Genomic DNA, 16,671 nt, shown 5'->3' with positions numbered 1-16,671 from the left:
GAGATTTTTGGTGTTAAATTCGTTTCTTGTAGGCACATGGCAGTGGGTTTGAAATGGTGAATAAATTCACATAGATATCAATATTGCTGCGAAAACCTCTGCAATTCCACTGCATGATTTGTTCCATTATTTAGTTTTGTGGGTGGAAGTTGAGTCGGTCTGTTTTTTGTGTGGCTTGTTTACATCTTTCGAGTTTTGATTTTTCTTTTCTTGAAAAATTAGGGCATTCATTAGGGCATTGGTTTCTTCCATATTGCCATCTGCATGTATTTCAAGCAGATCTTGGTTGGTTATGTCATCTGTGTCCATGCTTGATAGATGAAATTGCTTCGCCTCAACAGGATCTGATTTCTGCAAATTATCCACTGGTTGACAACAGGGAGGTCTCTGGGAGGGAACTGTTAGTGGTGTATTACTGCATTGGTCTACTACATTTGGTGGAGATGGATGTTTGACCGAGAGGACTGATCGAGCCCAGTTGGAGATCAATGTGTCTGGAGGAATGGTACTGATTGGTGACTGTGAGTAGCAAGAAGCATAGGTGTGTTTTGGGATACTTAATTTTACTTGTTTTCTTGCCTCTTGATAGGAAACCTTATTTTAAATTTTATATTTTTGTATTTTTCCCCCACTTCCAGAGGCCGCAGTCTTTGGCATATACCGGATAGTTGCCTTTGCAATTTGGACACTGTGGAGTTGGTGCCTTATATTCTGTTTGTGTATGAGTTTTACACCCACAGTTTGCACAAGTTGCATCTCCACAGCATGCTGTCTGGGAATGGCCAAATTTCTGGCATTTAAAACATTTTAGAGGGTTTGGGATATAGGGCCGAACATGACAGTTTAAATATCTTGCCCTGACTGAGGATGTTAGGTTTGGAGAACTGAAAGTTAAAATTATACTCCGGGCAGGGGCTAAATTGCCATCTTTTCAGATCATGATCCTTTTTGCTTGAGTGACGTTTTGATCTTTAAGTTCTTGAACTATTTCGTCTTCAGGGAGGTTCAATAAATCCCATTCAGTGATCACTCACTTTGAAGAATTGAGGGTTTTGATTTGAAATGGGATTCCACTCAAAGATGTCAGACATAGTAGTAATTCAGAATGTCTAGAATTGGTGGTCTCTATTAACAAATCTCCGGATTGAAGACGTTTCACCATTTTTGGTGAACCTGCAGCATGTTCGAGGCATCTCCGAATGATGAAGGGGGAGAGCTTGCCAACAGGTTGCGTTGACAGAGAATGTATAATCAGGAATGCTGGTAATTCCTGTCTGCCAGTGTCTTTCTTCATTCTCTTTAAGACAGAGAAGTCATGGTCAGTGTCGTGTGTGTGTCATTTGGTTGAGAGCTCTTCGGCTTTAAGCGGGGAAAATCATTTGTTTCTATCTCTGCTCCTCTTAGCCCGGGGGTTGTCTTATCTCACAGGTTACCGGCTGCAGTGCATGGAGGCAGGAGCAGTACCACCAGTGACTAAGCAGTTCTTTAAATTAGTAGAGTTTGTTAGTAATAAATATAAAGACTAAGAAAAGAAAAGGTGGATTTCCTTTCTTGGTTCTTACTTTTGATCTCTCTAAAGTGCAGAACAATTTCAAGTAAACAAAAGAATAATCACACTAGAAAGAAACAAAACTATAACACTTTGGGGAGCACTCTATTATTGCAGTAAGAAAATTGCTTGGCACTCGGGGCCAGATGACAATGATTTGAGTAATTACAGACCTGTAAATTTAACTTCTGACAAGGAAAATAATGGAGTCACTGGTTAAAGAAGTAATGCAGGACCATCCTGACAGGAATGCAATTATATTGCAAATTCAGCATGGATTTGTTAAGGAACAATCTTGTCTGACAAATCTGATTGTATACTATGATGCAGTAACAATAATGTTAAATGGATACAAAAAATAATTTTGATATCATATAGTTGGACTTCAGGAAAGCTTTAGATACTTGCACACGAAAGACTGCTGTATAAATTGGAGCAGTGTGGCATTAAGGGTACGTTACCACTATGTATAAAGGGATGGTTAAGTGAGAGAAGACAGTGGTTATTACTGGATGCTGCTCTTCATGGCCTAATGTTAATAAATACTGGAGTTCATAAGGGTTTCAGTGCTGGGACCATTATTGTTTTCTATATTTATTAATGATATTGATTAAGGCATAATAGAGGTAATGTCTAAGTTTGCAGCTCATACAAAGATTTGCAGGGAGGTTAATGACAGTAATTAAGGTAGGCTTCTGTAACAAGATCTAGAAAAATAGCTGTTTAACATTGAAAAATGCAAGGTTCTGCATATGGGTAGCAGTAATTCCAGATTAATGTATTAATACTGGTACGCATTAAATGTACCAATAAAACTACATGCATTAACTGTTAATCATTGATTAACAGTTAATCCATGATTGTTATTTTTGAGGAGCACCTGCCAGGCACTACCCCACCCAGGCACCACCAGATTAATTACATGGAACACTCTAGAGGCAAAAGAAACAGAAGTGATCAGAGAAAAATAATTCTGAAGACCAGAATAAGCAAAATAGATAAGAATTTTCAGCTATGTTCACATGTAGATGCAAATTCTTATCTCTTTGTAGATGTGAATTTAGAAGTGAATTTAGGAATTAAATTTATCTAACCAGGAGTTAGATAAATTTATGATAACTGATAGGAAGCTGGAAGAGAAAATTTTGAAGACAAAAGCAATTAAGTACCTAGAAGATTAGGGAAACATCATTGGATTCAGGGGATGTCAGTACAGAATTATTAGTAGTATTAGTAATAACAGTGGCAAATTATTCAAGAAAGCAAAATTAAATAGCATCAACCCAAAGAAATTTTTTTTTTAATTTGTCTATCCATCCCCCCTTCACAATAGTTTGCCTAGTTCTTCCTTGAATTTATTCAAACTATTCACTTCCACATCAATAGATGGAAGCTTTTTGTAGCAATCAAACATCTATTAGCTGAAGACAAACTTCCAAACATCTATTTTGCAACCATCCTCCCTCAATTTGAATTCATGGTCACTTATGTGCATAGTCTGAGCAAGAATCCCATCAGCACTGAGTTTCCTCAAGCCATTCAAACCCTTAAATAATTCAATCAGCTCACCTCGCAAGTGTCTATTCTCTAGACACTGCACTTTTGAAAATTGAAGTCTTTCTGTGTCAGAGCTTGACTTTTTTTTTTTTGTTCCCCCTCGCAATTCTTGTTTCCCTTTTTTGTACCTATTCCAACAGCTCATTTCATTCCTAAAAAGAGGCCTCCAGACCTATATGCAGTACTCAAGATGTGACAATGCCATATACAATGGAATAATCACCTCCTTATCCCTATTAGCAAAATTCCTGTATACTGAAAAAACCGCCAATGCGCCATTAAACACTAAACCAACCAACCAACCAACCAAGCAAATGAAAAAACCCCATGAGCTCTCTTGGCAGCCTGTGTGCACAGCTTAGAGAACTTCATATCAGAGTGCACATTTACAGTCAAGTCATTTTCATTTTCCACTACAATAATTTAGTACCACACAGCTGACATATCACTCTGGGATTACTAATAACTGTATTATTTTACCTTGCATTTGTCAATGTTAAACTTAACTGTCATTTTTCAGCCCATTTCCTTAATTATTTATACATCTTGTTGCAGTAGCATACCTTCATTACTGTCACTAACCACCCTGCCAACCATTTGAAACTTAGACATTAAGACTGATATATCCACATGAATATCATTAATAAATACAGAAAATAACAATGGGCTCAGTAACGAACCCTTATGACTTCACTAATAAGATTAGTCCATGAAGCCCAGTGTCCATTGATAACTACTCTGTCTTATCCCATGAAACCATCTCTTTATTTATAGCAGTAACTTTCCATTAATGCCACACTACACTGCTCCAATTCGTACAGCAGTCTCAAAAGCTTTCGTGAAATCCAAATATATATCAAATTTACTTTTTGCATCCAGTTCCTTTGTCACTGTATCACAGTGATCCAATCAAACTGGACAGACAAGATCTCCGCTTAACAAACCATTGACTGAACTATAACTGCAGTCATGTCTAGATGATCCTGCATTGCCTCTTTAATAAGTGACTCCATTGTTTTTAACTGGAACAGAAGTTAAACTAACAGGTCTGTAATTACTCGTGTCACCCTTTGATCCCCCTTGGTGAATTGGGGATATATTTGCATGTTTCCAATCACAAGGGACCTCCTTTCAATCCAAAGATACTCTCAAAAATATAGTCCAGTTTGCTGACCTTTGCTGCCTCCCTTAGACAGTTCCCATCCACCCTAGCTGCCTTTCATATGTTTAAATTTAACAATTTCTCTTCCACTCTGCTCTCAGTTTTGACAAAATCACGTAGCTCCTTGTTAGATTCGGATAAACATTTGGCATCCACTCTCCTAATTTGTCAAGTTTGAATGTAGATGCAAAATACTTACTTAGCTTGTCAGCATTCTGAGCAGGATTATCAACAATTGAAACATGAATATCAACTGGACCAATGTGATTCATCACCTTCCTTCTAGCATTTACATTAAAAAAAAAAGAAAAAACTTTGCTATTTTTCTTTTCATTCTTTGCCAAAGACATCTCATAATCTGCCTTTGCTTTCCTAACATCCTTAGACTTCTGTATCACCAGATAATTTATATGCATATTTCTTCTCTGCCACGAAACCCATTAGTTTATCTGAAATTTATTTAGGTCTAAGCCTTGAACAGTATTTCTTAGTATGAAAAGTCTAGTAGCTTCTATGATTATTTCTTTGAATGCTTCCCATTTAGAATTTGCTGATGGTAATTTCATCAATTGGTGCCACTGTATAGAATTTAACACCTGTCACTGTAGTCACATTTACAAAAACAGAAACCCTTCCCTTTACCCTTCACTGCAGTTACATCCTTTAAGTAAATCCCTCATCAATACACTGTGATCACTGTTTTTATGTCCAGATTCTTAATGCATGAAGAATCACTGCTGACAATTAGATCAAGAGTACTGCTCTCTTTCTTGTTGCCTCTCTAACATGCTGCTGTAGAAAACAGTCAGCCAGTAAATCTACAAAAGTCTTACCACTCTTTGAGTGACCAACCCACAAGTTCCAGTTAATATCTGTAAAGTTAAAATCTCCCATTGTCAGACATTGATTTACTGGACCACTCTATCACAGTCATTCAGCCTATAACACAGCCTTACTCTCATTGCACTGGTCACCCATATTAACTAGATGCACTGCATTTAGATTTTATGTGCTTCTGAACTAAGAGTATAACGCCACCTCCTATCCTGTCTGGATAAATTGTAATACAAATTCTACAACCATTATATCTGAGTGACATCATATCCCTGATATTCCCACAATGTCTGCATTTGATGACTTGACCTGCACTTCAAATTCATCAAAAATTATTTACTATGCTCCTAGCATTGGTGTGCAAATGTCTCTTCTATTCACAAATCAGCGTTATACCATGAAGTGGGTAATTACAGACCAATAAGCTTGAATTTTGTGCCAGATAAAATAATGGTGTCAGTTTTGAAGTAATGCAGGTAGATGAAAATCACTCATCCATGGATTTGTTAAACAGATATCTTGTCTGACCAATCTAATTAGTTACTATGAAGTAGTCACAAAGTCACCAGACAAAAAATAATTTTGACATCACATAAATTTCAGTAAAGATTTTGGTAAACTTTGGTAAGATTTTGGTAACCAACACAAACAACAGCTACACACAAATTGAAGCACTGTGCATTTGGTGGGAATTTCATTAGGGTTCATTATTGGGCCCCTTACTGGTGTCAATATTTATTAACAATACTGATGTTGACATAGCAAGTTTAATCTGAGTCTGCTGCTGATACAAAGATAGACAGAGTTTGATGACTGCAACTGGTGAAAACCTGGGTGGATGGGCTAAAAAAAAACGGAAACCCAAGTTTAACGCTGATGCATGTGCACAACAATAATTCCAGAATGATAATATGCAACTTGGATGGTCCCAAACTCAAGGTAATGGAGACAGTCTGCTAGGACAAATTTTCTGAACTGCTCAGTAATCAGTAATAATATACAGGAATTCTGCCAGCAGGAACCAAGATATGATTATCCCATTCTCTTAAGATGCATTTTGGGTATCCATGCAGGTTTGGAGGCTTTGTATTTGGAAAGATGTAGATCTGTTGGAATGTGCAGAGCAATAAGCATATTCAGGGTCACAAATGGGGACTTAAGAAAGACTGGAATTCTGTAAATTGTCTAGAAACACATGTCAATAAACTCATCCACACATGGTTTAAAGATAAGATCTCGACTACAACTCAGTGTCTTCTATATACTACTGGCTGCCAGCTACCGCAATTCTATGGATTGCCAAAGATCCACAAAATGGGTATTCCCCTCAGACCAATAGTGTCGTGTTGCAGTGCCCCAACGTATGAACTGTCCAAGCATACCGCGTGCCTCCTCTCACCTCTTGTAGGAAATACCTCACACACCGTTAAAAAATAGCAGTGAATTCATCCACCTCATTAAGGGCCTTTCAATCCCTGACAACACCATCATGGTATCATTTGATGTGATTTATTTATTCACTTCAATTCCCGTCCAACAGGCCGTGCACTGCGCCAGAAGGCTCCTCGAGAACGACTTAAGCCTCCAATCTAAGACATCACTATCCACTGATGACATCTGTACCGCCCTCAGCCTATGCTTATCAAGCAGCATCTTCACTTTTGAGGATTCAGTCTACCAGCAGGTACATGGCACTGCTATGGGTACCCCTGTTAGTTCCGTAGTAGCCAACATCGCCATGGAAGATCTGGAGGAGCAGATACACCTGAACCCACCTGCACCTATTACAACATGGTGCAGGTATGTTGACGATATTTTTACTGTAATACTACATGGCTCTGAAACAGCACTACTGGAATACTTCAACTCCCTGTCTAATTTCATCCAGTTTACTATAGGGTAGAGGTCAACGATGTGCTCCCGTTCCTGGATGTCTTAGTGCATCGCGTAGGCCCACATCTAGAGACTTTGGTATACCGCAAACCTGCGTGGTGCGCACAATTCACTAACTACAGATCCGGCCACGCACCACATCATCTCAATAGCACTGCCCGCACCCTATTCTCCAGGGCTTGGAGCCATTCCAGCACTGATGCAATTAGGCGTAACGATTGGTTTGGTTTGTTAGGTTTTAGTGGCGCATTAGCAACTAAGGCTATAATGCGCCAAAACAAGGCGTAACGAGATCTCCCGTGTGAAGGCAGACCTAACCAAATGTGGTCATCCATCCCATGTGCTAAGCAGGTGCCTATTACAGGCACAAGAACTCACATCCCACCCAAGACCACCGAACCAAGAAGGTACCGTCCGCCTACATTCCCTATTATCCAGGCGTGTCAGGACGGATCTTGAAGAGTCTTAGAAATTACAACATCAAATGCGTGCAGTTACCCTGCAGGAACTTATGTTCGCTTGTCTCCAGTGTGAAGACCCCTGTCACACCTCTCTTACGCAGCAATGTAGTATATCGCATCACCTGTAGAGACTGTGACAGCTGCTACATAGGAGAAACATCAAGACGTCTCCAAGATCGCCTTACGGAACATGACAGATCAATCCGGCTTACCGAAACTGACCAGTCCGCAGTTGCGGAACATTTTTGGGCCACCAACCACGATCTCGATCCCAAACGTGACTTTGAAATAGTAGACCACTCACGACACTTTCGCCACCGCCTATGGCTAGAGTCACGTAACATATTAAACAATCCAAATGCAATAAATCGCCACAAAGGCATATGTCTACACCCCATCCTAGAGACAACCGTTTTAATGCTAAATGATCAGTGGAGTAAAACAGCACATGTCCGTGCAACAACAATAGCAAATGAATAATGTGCCTCACTCAGCTCATTGCACTTATCCGTTATATTTGTATTTGAATTCAGTTGAAAAAGAGACTCGTTAGTCTTGAAAGCTACTGCCTGTTACTTGTTATTATATATTTTATTATTACATTAAACTGGGTTATCATTATACGTATCTATTTTTTTTCTCTCAACCATGGACCCCAGTACACCAGGCCCATTCGTTACCACTGGAGAATGGTTACTGAGTTGCAGTGACGGTGCAGTTTCTTGTCTTTGGAAATTAATTGCTGAGACATTAGTAAAACTATGTGCTATGAAGAACATGGCAGAATTGATGTGTGGTGAAGAAGCAAAACAGAAAATTGCACAAATTCCATTATCAAATAATACAATTTATGACTAGATTTGAGACAGGTCAAAAAACATGGATACAGGTAGTGGAAGAAAATCAAGAAAAGTCCTACAAAAATTGGTTTACAATTAGATGAATCAACTGATGTTTCCAACTGTTCACATTTTGTTTTTGCTTGATATATATACATCAGAATGAAATTACAGAGGAATCTCTTTTTTGTAAACCATTGAAAGAAACAAAAAAGGCAGTGGACATTATGGATATAATGAATGACTTTTTTTTGATTCAGATGGTCTTTCCAGTAGAAGCAAGTAAAATAAATAAATTTTCTGTTTATACTCCGGGACAACCAAACGGTCAGAGGAGTTCACAAGATAGACAGAATACAAGAAACAGCACCGTATTCAGTAGTCACGTGCTTGAACCCTGGTCACTCAAGGCACGTGCACCCGTGCACCTGACCACTAGGCTACGGCAGCCTATGTCAAGTACTGGTGGTGCTCCTGATATTTTAGGGAAAAAAATCATGTTTCACCACTCTAATTAAAAAATTAAAACCAAATGTAATTACCAACCGCTACATACTTAACTGCTACACTTTAGCATCAAAGGCATCCACATAGTTGTTTTGGATGTTGTTCAAATTTGGGCATTTGAGTGAAAGCAGCAGATCGTCATATGTTTAAGCCTTTGTGTGGAGGCTGGATCAGATCACAGCATACAGCTAATTCATATAGAAGTACCATGGCTATCTAGAGATGTTTTAGCAAGGTTTTTGAACTTATAAATTTAATTGAAATATTTTTATGTGAAAAATAATCCACTTTTGCATCACATTTTAAAGATACAAACATTTTGATTTCTGATATTTTTGGAATTCTTAATTCAGGTAACATTTCACAGCAAGGTACACACATCATATTCTCGATGACTGAAGCAGAGATCAAATTATTTCAAGAAAAACTGGCTGTTTGCAGAAAAAGGATGGAGTCTGATAACTTTGCAAATTTCCAATGTCTTGATAAGATCACTTCAGATCCAATATAGCAACTAGAAACGAAAGTTTGTGAAAGCATTATAGAGCAACTGAAAAAGTTGAAAGAGTCAGTTGAAGGAATAATTCCTATTAACCAAATGAAAGGAGTTTGAATATGAAACCCCTTTCATATTGATTAGAAAAAATCAGTGACATAAACCTAGTGAAGGATGAGCTAACTGGTTTCTGCGATAACCAGAAACTCTGAATTGATTTCCAATCGATGTTACAAAATTTTTGGTGTACCCTTTGCGAAGCATATTCAATTCTTACTAAACTTCTTACAAGGCTTTAATTCTGTTAATAACATTTCTGTGAACCAGGATTCTTAAACAAATCCAAAGTATGAAATAAACTGGAGGCTGAACATGTGTGGTTATCTCTTTCAAAAAATGTAGCAAGAAGAAAATTGTTGGTTGACAAGAAAAAGAATCAAGGGTCACACTAATTTATTTGACTGTGTTCTTCTAAACATTTAACAACTTTATATTACTAAAAAAATGTTATGTACCAAAAGTTACCTTTATGAAAAATTAATCTGTTTATTTATTTTCTTGTATGCATATGCATGGCAACCTCTAGAATTTACTTCCTTTCATATTGAGTGTGGGAAGGTTTACTAAAAGTAAAGGAGGTACGGAGAGGGAAAAAAATGGTTGTGAACCCCTGCAATTTTTGATAGAAGTGCCAGATTGCTTTCTTAATATTTACATTTTGTAAAGTGCCTGATTTTACAGAGATTATGGTATTTTGTTACAGTTCAATCATCATATACAATATGTAGCTTGAGTGCTGTTATGCACTGGGAGAAGTAACGTCAGCATTGGATACAAATGCTACTTTTCCAGTCTGGAGAGGAGGGAAGTCCACAAAGGAGAGAACAGATGGGCTAGAATACTTCCTTCATGCTCAGTCATTGTCAGTGAGACGGGCGATCTTAAAAAATATTCCATGATACAGTTAAAAATTGTAAAGCCCAAGATGTGGCTACAAGTCAACACTACTGTGCAAACATTGCCATTTAACCAGAGATCTCTCAAACAGAGATTTCTGATTAAATTGGCAGGCAGAGCATGATCTAGCTTAAAAGTAGGAATGATTAGCAGTCAAGGATATTTGAGACTCTTTATAGCTCGAAAAAAGTAAAAGTCAACAAATAATATTAAGTAAAGCTTTAAAAAAGTCCAACGAAGAAAGTGATCATACCAAAAGACAGTGCAACATCAGATTTCTATAGGAAGGAAATCTGGACATCACACACTAGGAGAGAATTATGAGCACACAAAGTAGGTTTTGTTTGTTATGTTATTTGGTTTTTAGGAGCATTAGCAACTAAGGCCATATTGCTCTGGGATATGCGGTGGTCATTCCCTGAGCGTTCCGCATCCTCCGTATTTGGTAGTGACGGGGTCGAACCCCGGTCTAATCAAGAAGCATGCGCTACACACACACACACTGCTGCTCCTTCCCATCTGGCTATGGAGGCACCCACATGGTAGGACTGTAGAAGTAGTAGTGTATTACAAGGGGCAATACTGTAACTTAAACAAGAAGGATAGCTACCTTATTACGGAGAACAAAAATTCAGAGAAAAAATGCAAGTTAACAACTGAAGTGACCCTTGAAATACTAAAAAATTATAACAAACAACATAAAGCCAGACAAGGTAAACTTTTCAGAAACTGACTGAGATTGTGTAAACTAAAGAATGGGCTAAAACCATTAATGATAAAGTGAAGTGATCTATTTCCAAAATGAATGATGCAAATGATGTCCACATTGGTATCAGAAATGAGAATCAGTTATAAAGATCAAGTAAAAGAGTTATCTTCCTTCAAGTGGGGCTTGTAAAGGCAGTTTCCCTGGTTAACTCAGTGAGGGCTGCACATCCAAAACAAGGTAAGGTGGCCATTAGCATTAGCATTAGTAGAGGCATATGATGCAAGAAAGCAAGCTTATTCAGCATCAGCCAAAAAAAAAAAAAAAACAAAAAAAAAAAAACCAACCACTACTCCCATTTCACCCCTCCGTTCATTCGAAATACCTGTCCAGCTGAGCCTTAAATTTATTTAGGCTATCAACTTCAACAACAAGTGATGGGAGTCTATTCCACAAACCAACTGCCCGCTGGCTAAAGGCAAATTTCCGCACATCTATCCGACATCCGTCCTTCCTCAATTTGAATTTATGCCCTCTCAGGTGATTATTCTGAGCAAGAGGAAGAATCCCATCGGCATTGAGCATGCTCAAGCCATTCAAAGCCTTATACACCTCTATCAGATCACCTCGCCGATGCCTAGTCTCCAGGCTCTGTAATTTGCAAAACTTAAGCCTTTCTTCGTAAGAGCAACCCTTTGTTCCATTCACTAATCTTGTTGCCCTTCTCTGTACTCGTTCGAGCAGCTCTACATCCTTCTTGAAATGAGGCCTCCAGACCTGTATACAGTACTCAAGGTGTGGCCTGACCAATGCCTTATACAAGGGAATAATCACATCCTTATCCCTGCTAGAAAAATTCCTGTATATCATTGACAAGACACCATGAGCTACTCTTGCAGCTCGTCTGCACTGCTCAGAGAACTTCATATCTGCCTGCACGATTACCCCCAGGTCCTTTTCATTCTCTACCACTGTCAGCGTAGTACCACAGAGTTGATACATTGATCTGGGGTTACTGTTTCCCATATGTAGTACTTTACATTTGTCAATGTTAAACTTCATTTGCCACCTCTCAGCCCATCTGCTCAACCTTTCAGATCCTGTTGCAGCAGCATAGTATCAGTAGTGTCCTTAACAACCCTGCCAACCTTGGTATCGTCTGCAAACTTGGACATTAAGCCTGATACACCATCATCAATATCATTTATAAATACAGAAAACAACAATGGACCCAACACTGAACCCTGAGGAACTCCACTAATAACATTAGTCCACGTTGAGCAGTGTCCATTGATTACCACTCTCATTAAATGTAAAGATAGAGTGACATCAATACAAAAATTCTAAATGATGTATTTAGACTAAGATGCATTTAGGGCTAAAGCCTCAAGCAAATTTAGACTTCATACACCATCATGCATCTCTCATATTGTGGAGTTATACTTCATAACTGTTTTGCCATCATTGCATCACTTGGGTACCTACCCACCCACTCACCGAAGAAGGGCCAAATAGCCTGAAACGGTGCCGTCTGGGTGGTGGTACCTATCTGAGAATAAGTAACATTAGTTTTCTCCTTAGGTGAAGTGTTACTTATTCGAAGTAGTTCAGTATCATGGCAACTCGTTGTGAAGGTATTCACAATATGAGATATAACTTAAAACAATGCCGCCTTACAAATATTCTGTTTATTCAGAAATGGCTGTGTATTAATAATGCTATTGTACTTAATATATACAGTCTAAATTTGCTCGCAGCTTGAGGCTTTAGCCATAAATGCATCTTAGTTAATTATGTGTTTATTAAACTTGTGTTATTTATTAAAATTTAATAATCGAAACACTTATGTACAATGATAGTCAACAACAAAAAAAAAAAAAAAAGTGAGAAGGCAGCCAGTTACAGCAGATTTAATTTTGCCAAATTATTAAAACTTCCCAAATGGACCTCAGCAAACAGGATACTGACCTAATGGTGTCCACTTTATCAAAGGTTTTTGCTTGTCTCGTGATGACCCCCCCCCCAGCAGATCTTGTAATCTCCAACACTTCACTTTTCAGGCTGCTGCACATACCAATTGAAACAATACAAGGATCCCTTACACTTCTAACTGTAGCTGTTGTTAAGTTTTTACTGTCCACCCAAGCAAGCAGTCCTCCAACCCACCTAACACTATCTCCTATTTTGCGATATTTTCTCAACATTGCCCTGTATTTATTAAGTAACCTGCAGATTCCTATTCTTAATATATGCGTACAACATCAACTTTCATGCCCTTAAAAGATGATAGCCTCTACATCATCAACTTTTGCCCCAGGCAGACATATCCTGGTCACATTCCACCTATCCCATTTTACAAACACATTTCCTGCTTCCCTAAAACAATATAGCCACCAACACCAGCCACCTCCTGTGGCATCAGTGCACTCTACTGTGGAGGATCTCACTGTGTTCTGTGTTGCACGAGTTTAGAGAATCATCAATGGTCTGGGCAGTTGCGTGCTAGAAGGGGTCCCTCTTTTTAATTTCTTCGAGGATATCAATCCTGTTCACCAAGCCCTCGTATAAGACCCATCAAAATGCTGACTTAGTGCCTAAGATCCTTACACACTACACTACACAACAAAACATAGAAAGACATCTCGCTTCAAAGTATTATGTCCACTATATATGACTCAGCAAAAGAGGCCACAATTAGCCCAACAAATATTGCTATGATTAACATGAGAACCACCATTGACTGTTCTCTTCTGAGCCAAAGCATTCCCTCTAATTTGAGTTTTTTTTTGCTTTGCTGATTTTATTTGAGGCACGATTCTAGTTGGAATTTAATTTCAAATTATCAAACAAACCAAGAGAGGTAAGAGTATGTTAAGTAACATGTTATTTCCAGATGTTGTTACTTAGTGCATGCAATACTATTACATTTCTCAATAATGCTGAATTTCTTATTTCTTAGCTTAAAAAAAATTGCCAATCTACATGAGTAGAACCTTCTAGCTATAATATGGTAAGTTTTGTGCTAATAGGAAAGTGTGCTTTTGTGCAATTAGCGTTTAATGTGTTTTTATATGTGTCTTGTGATTTTTTTAGCTCAGTAAGATGATGTACATTAAAGAACAGCAAAGTTGCGTCAAATTTTGTCATAAACTTGGAGAAAACAGTTTTGGAGACCTACAAAATGCTGAAATAAGTGATGATGCTATTTTTAACACAGAAATTTTTCAAATGGTATGGAATTCACATTTCCAAGTGGACAAATTTCATTTGAGGATTTTGACCATTCAAGTCAGACAGATGAAAATGTTGAAAACATGCATGAAGTCATCCATGAGGATAAACAGCATATAATAAATGATATTTGTGACATTCATTGCCTATTGTATGGTATATGCTAATGTATTTTAACTGAAAATTTAAACACGAGGTGGGCTGCTAATATGTGTGCCCCATTTGCTGTGACAAGCAGAAACCTAGAAGTATAGGCTGGAAAGGGCAGAAACTTCCTATCCAAGGTCATCATAACAGGAAATGAAAGCTGTGCTAATGAGTATGACTCAGAAACAAAGCAAGAGTCCTTCAAGTGAAAAAGTTCATCATTTACATGTTAATAAAAAGGCAAGCCAGATTGGCTTTAGCATCACAAGAATTCAACAGTTCATGTCTTTGTCATTTCAACATTTTTTTTAGCCATGAACAAAATAGCAATCCCACACCTCCCTATTCTTCCAACATGGACCCTGTGACTTGTTTCTGTTCCCAAAAATGAAAATCTAATAAAAGGAATGAAGATTCGAAGGCACTGCAGAGATTCAAGCTTAATTGCAGAAAGTGTTAAAGAGCATTACAAAATAGGTGTTCCAAAGATGTTTCAAACAGTGGGAGAAGTACTGGGATTAATGTATGAACTCTGGAAGGGAGTACTGAAGGGAACAATGCCAACATGTAACTACATAAGTCTAAATTTTTTTTATTGTCCCAGTCTAGAAACTTTTGGGTCAGACCTTATATAGCTAACATGAAATGGATAAGAATTGGGTATGCAGGATAATTAAATGTTAAATATTCTTACCTGATAAAATCCCAATTTAAAGCCTAGTACCTGACTAAGAGTTGAAGAATTACATAGAAAAGATTTAAGTAGAGGAACATAAAATTCTGCTAGTTCCAACCGGCATTCGAAAGACTCAAGTATAACATCAAGTACCCTATTTGGATCTAGGTTAAAGCACCCTAGAAATAAAGAAATAAATTAATCAAAGGATGGTTATCATCTCTGATAAGATAATAAAATAGTTACGAACCAATCATATTACAGAACTTACATTCATTTAAAATATAACCTTAGTTAATACATCCTTCCACTATGTAAATAAGAGAAGGCATTAATCTACATGAAATGAAAAATTTAATTTTTGTTACAATTTGTAAATGGTAAAACCTCCCCTATCAATAATAACACTAAAATATAAATTTCTTGATCCTTCATCTACCATCAGGATAAAATATCAGGAATTCTTAAAACACATTAAATAATCAGAGTTTACAGGGGTTTTTCTTTGCCAGAAAAGAGACTTAAGATGTTCAGTCTGACAGTAATGACAAGCAAACCTACTTGTGAGTTGTGCCCTCCTCACTCACCAGTGCAATGACACATTCATCTTATTCTGGGATTTTTGATGCATTTAAGTGTATTATGGGTCGGATGTATAAAATCATTTGCCAATCTGCACATTATGTGAGCTGAAAAGCTCAGAATAACTTATGGGGAGAGGCAACTTTCTCCCTAAGGTCAGTTAACTGCAGCCCCAAATTAACAAACTTTTAAAAATTCTTCCTCTGGTCTGATTAAAATTTTAACCTCTCAAACACAAATGACAAATCCATTAAACTTTCATGGAGGGGTGGGAGGGGGACAAAAAAAACTGCTTTTGTACTGCCTGGCGATACAGTAGTCCAATTTTCTCATCGAATGAATCCTTCGTTTGAGGAAAAACAGGCCTTTTGCATCAACTGCTACTAATATACTAAAATATTGTGATAGTATTTGATCAAACTGCCATCTTTCAAAAATATAGTAAAAATGCCATTAGCAGTAAGAGGTTTCTTTTGATAATCAGGATTTCAACCCCTTCAGAAAAAACACAGACTTAATCAAAAGACACATCCATTACTAGATATTTTGAACAAAATGGTAATGAAATGAATAACAAAATCACTGCAGTGTAGTATGTCAAAAATAATCCATTCAGTAAATCAGATAGGAACTCCCAAAGATTGTTTAAGAAGAATCTTAAGAAATCAACCAAGAAATTAACAAAATATTCTAAATAGTAAGTTAGGAATCACTATAACAGTTTGTAAACTAAGTAATTTGTATATGTATATTTCTCCATGGTTCTCTTTGAGGGTATGCTATGCTGTAAAAAGATAACCAAATACACATTAAAATAAGCTTTGGCCCCTGGTGAGATTATATATGTAAAATGGCAAAATTACACTAAACCCTGTGAAGTGACTCCCTTTCTAGGAGTTTTTATACACAGAAATCAAACAAAAGTAAAAATCCAATATTACACAACCTCATTAAAATGAGGACATTGCAACCTGTGACACCATTGTTCGAGATCTCCTAAAACAGAACAAATTTCGGAAAATTAAGTGCTAATGCCCCCCCCCCCATTAATGAGAGGAATGGAAGGGAATATTA

At 37.6% G+C, this 16,671-nt stretch overlaps 1 protein-coding gene across 4 annotated transcripts in view; it reads right to left on the bottom strand.

Moving 5' to 3' along the window:
* The window catches only part of tho2 (THO complex subunit 2-like protein), a 1,047,711-nt gene that overhangs the window by 865,211 nt on the left and 165,829 nt on the right, over window positions 1-16,671 (bottom strand). For all 4 annotated transcript variants that reach the window (XM_090374101.1, XM_090374103.1, XM_090374104.1 and 1 more), the window contains exon 8: window positions 15,034-15,194. In XM_090374101.1, coding sequence (XP_090230227.1) covers window positions 15,034-15,194 — 161 coding nt within the window. The remainder of the gene's footprint in view (window positions 1-15,033; window positions 15,195-16,671) is intronic.

This window comes from Mastigoproctus giganteus, chromosome 5 (assembly GCF_048544385.1).
Source record: "Mastigoproctus giganteus isolate SK-2022 chromosome 5, ASM4854438v1, whole genome shotgun sequence".
NCBI classification, from domain to species: Eukaryota; Metazoa; Arthropoda; class Arachnida; order Uropygi; family Thelyphonidae; genus Mastigoproctus; species Mastigoproctus giganteus.
This window is presented reverse-complemented; position numbering and strand designations above follow the sequence as displayed.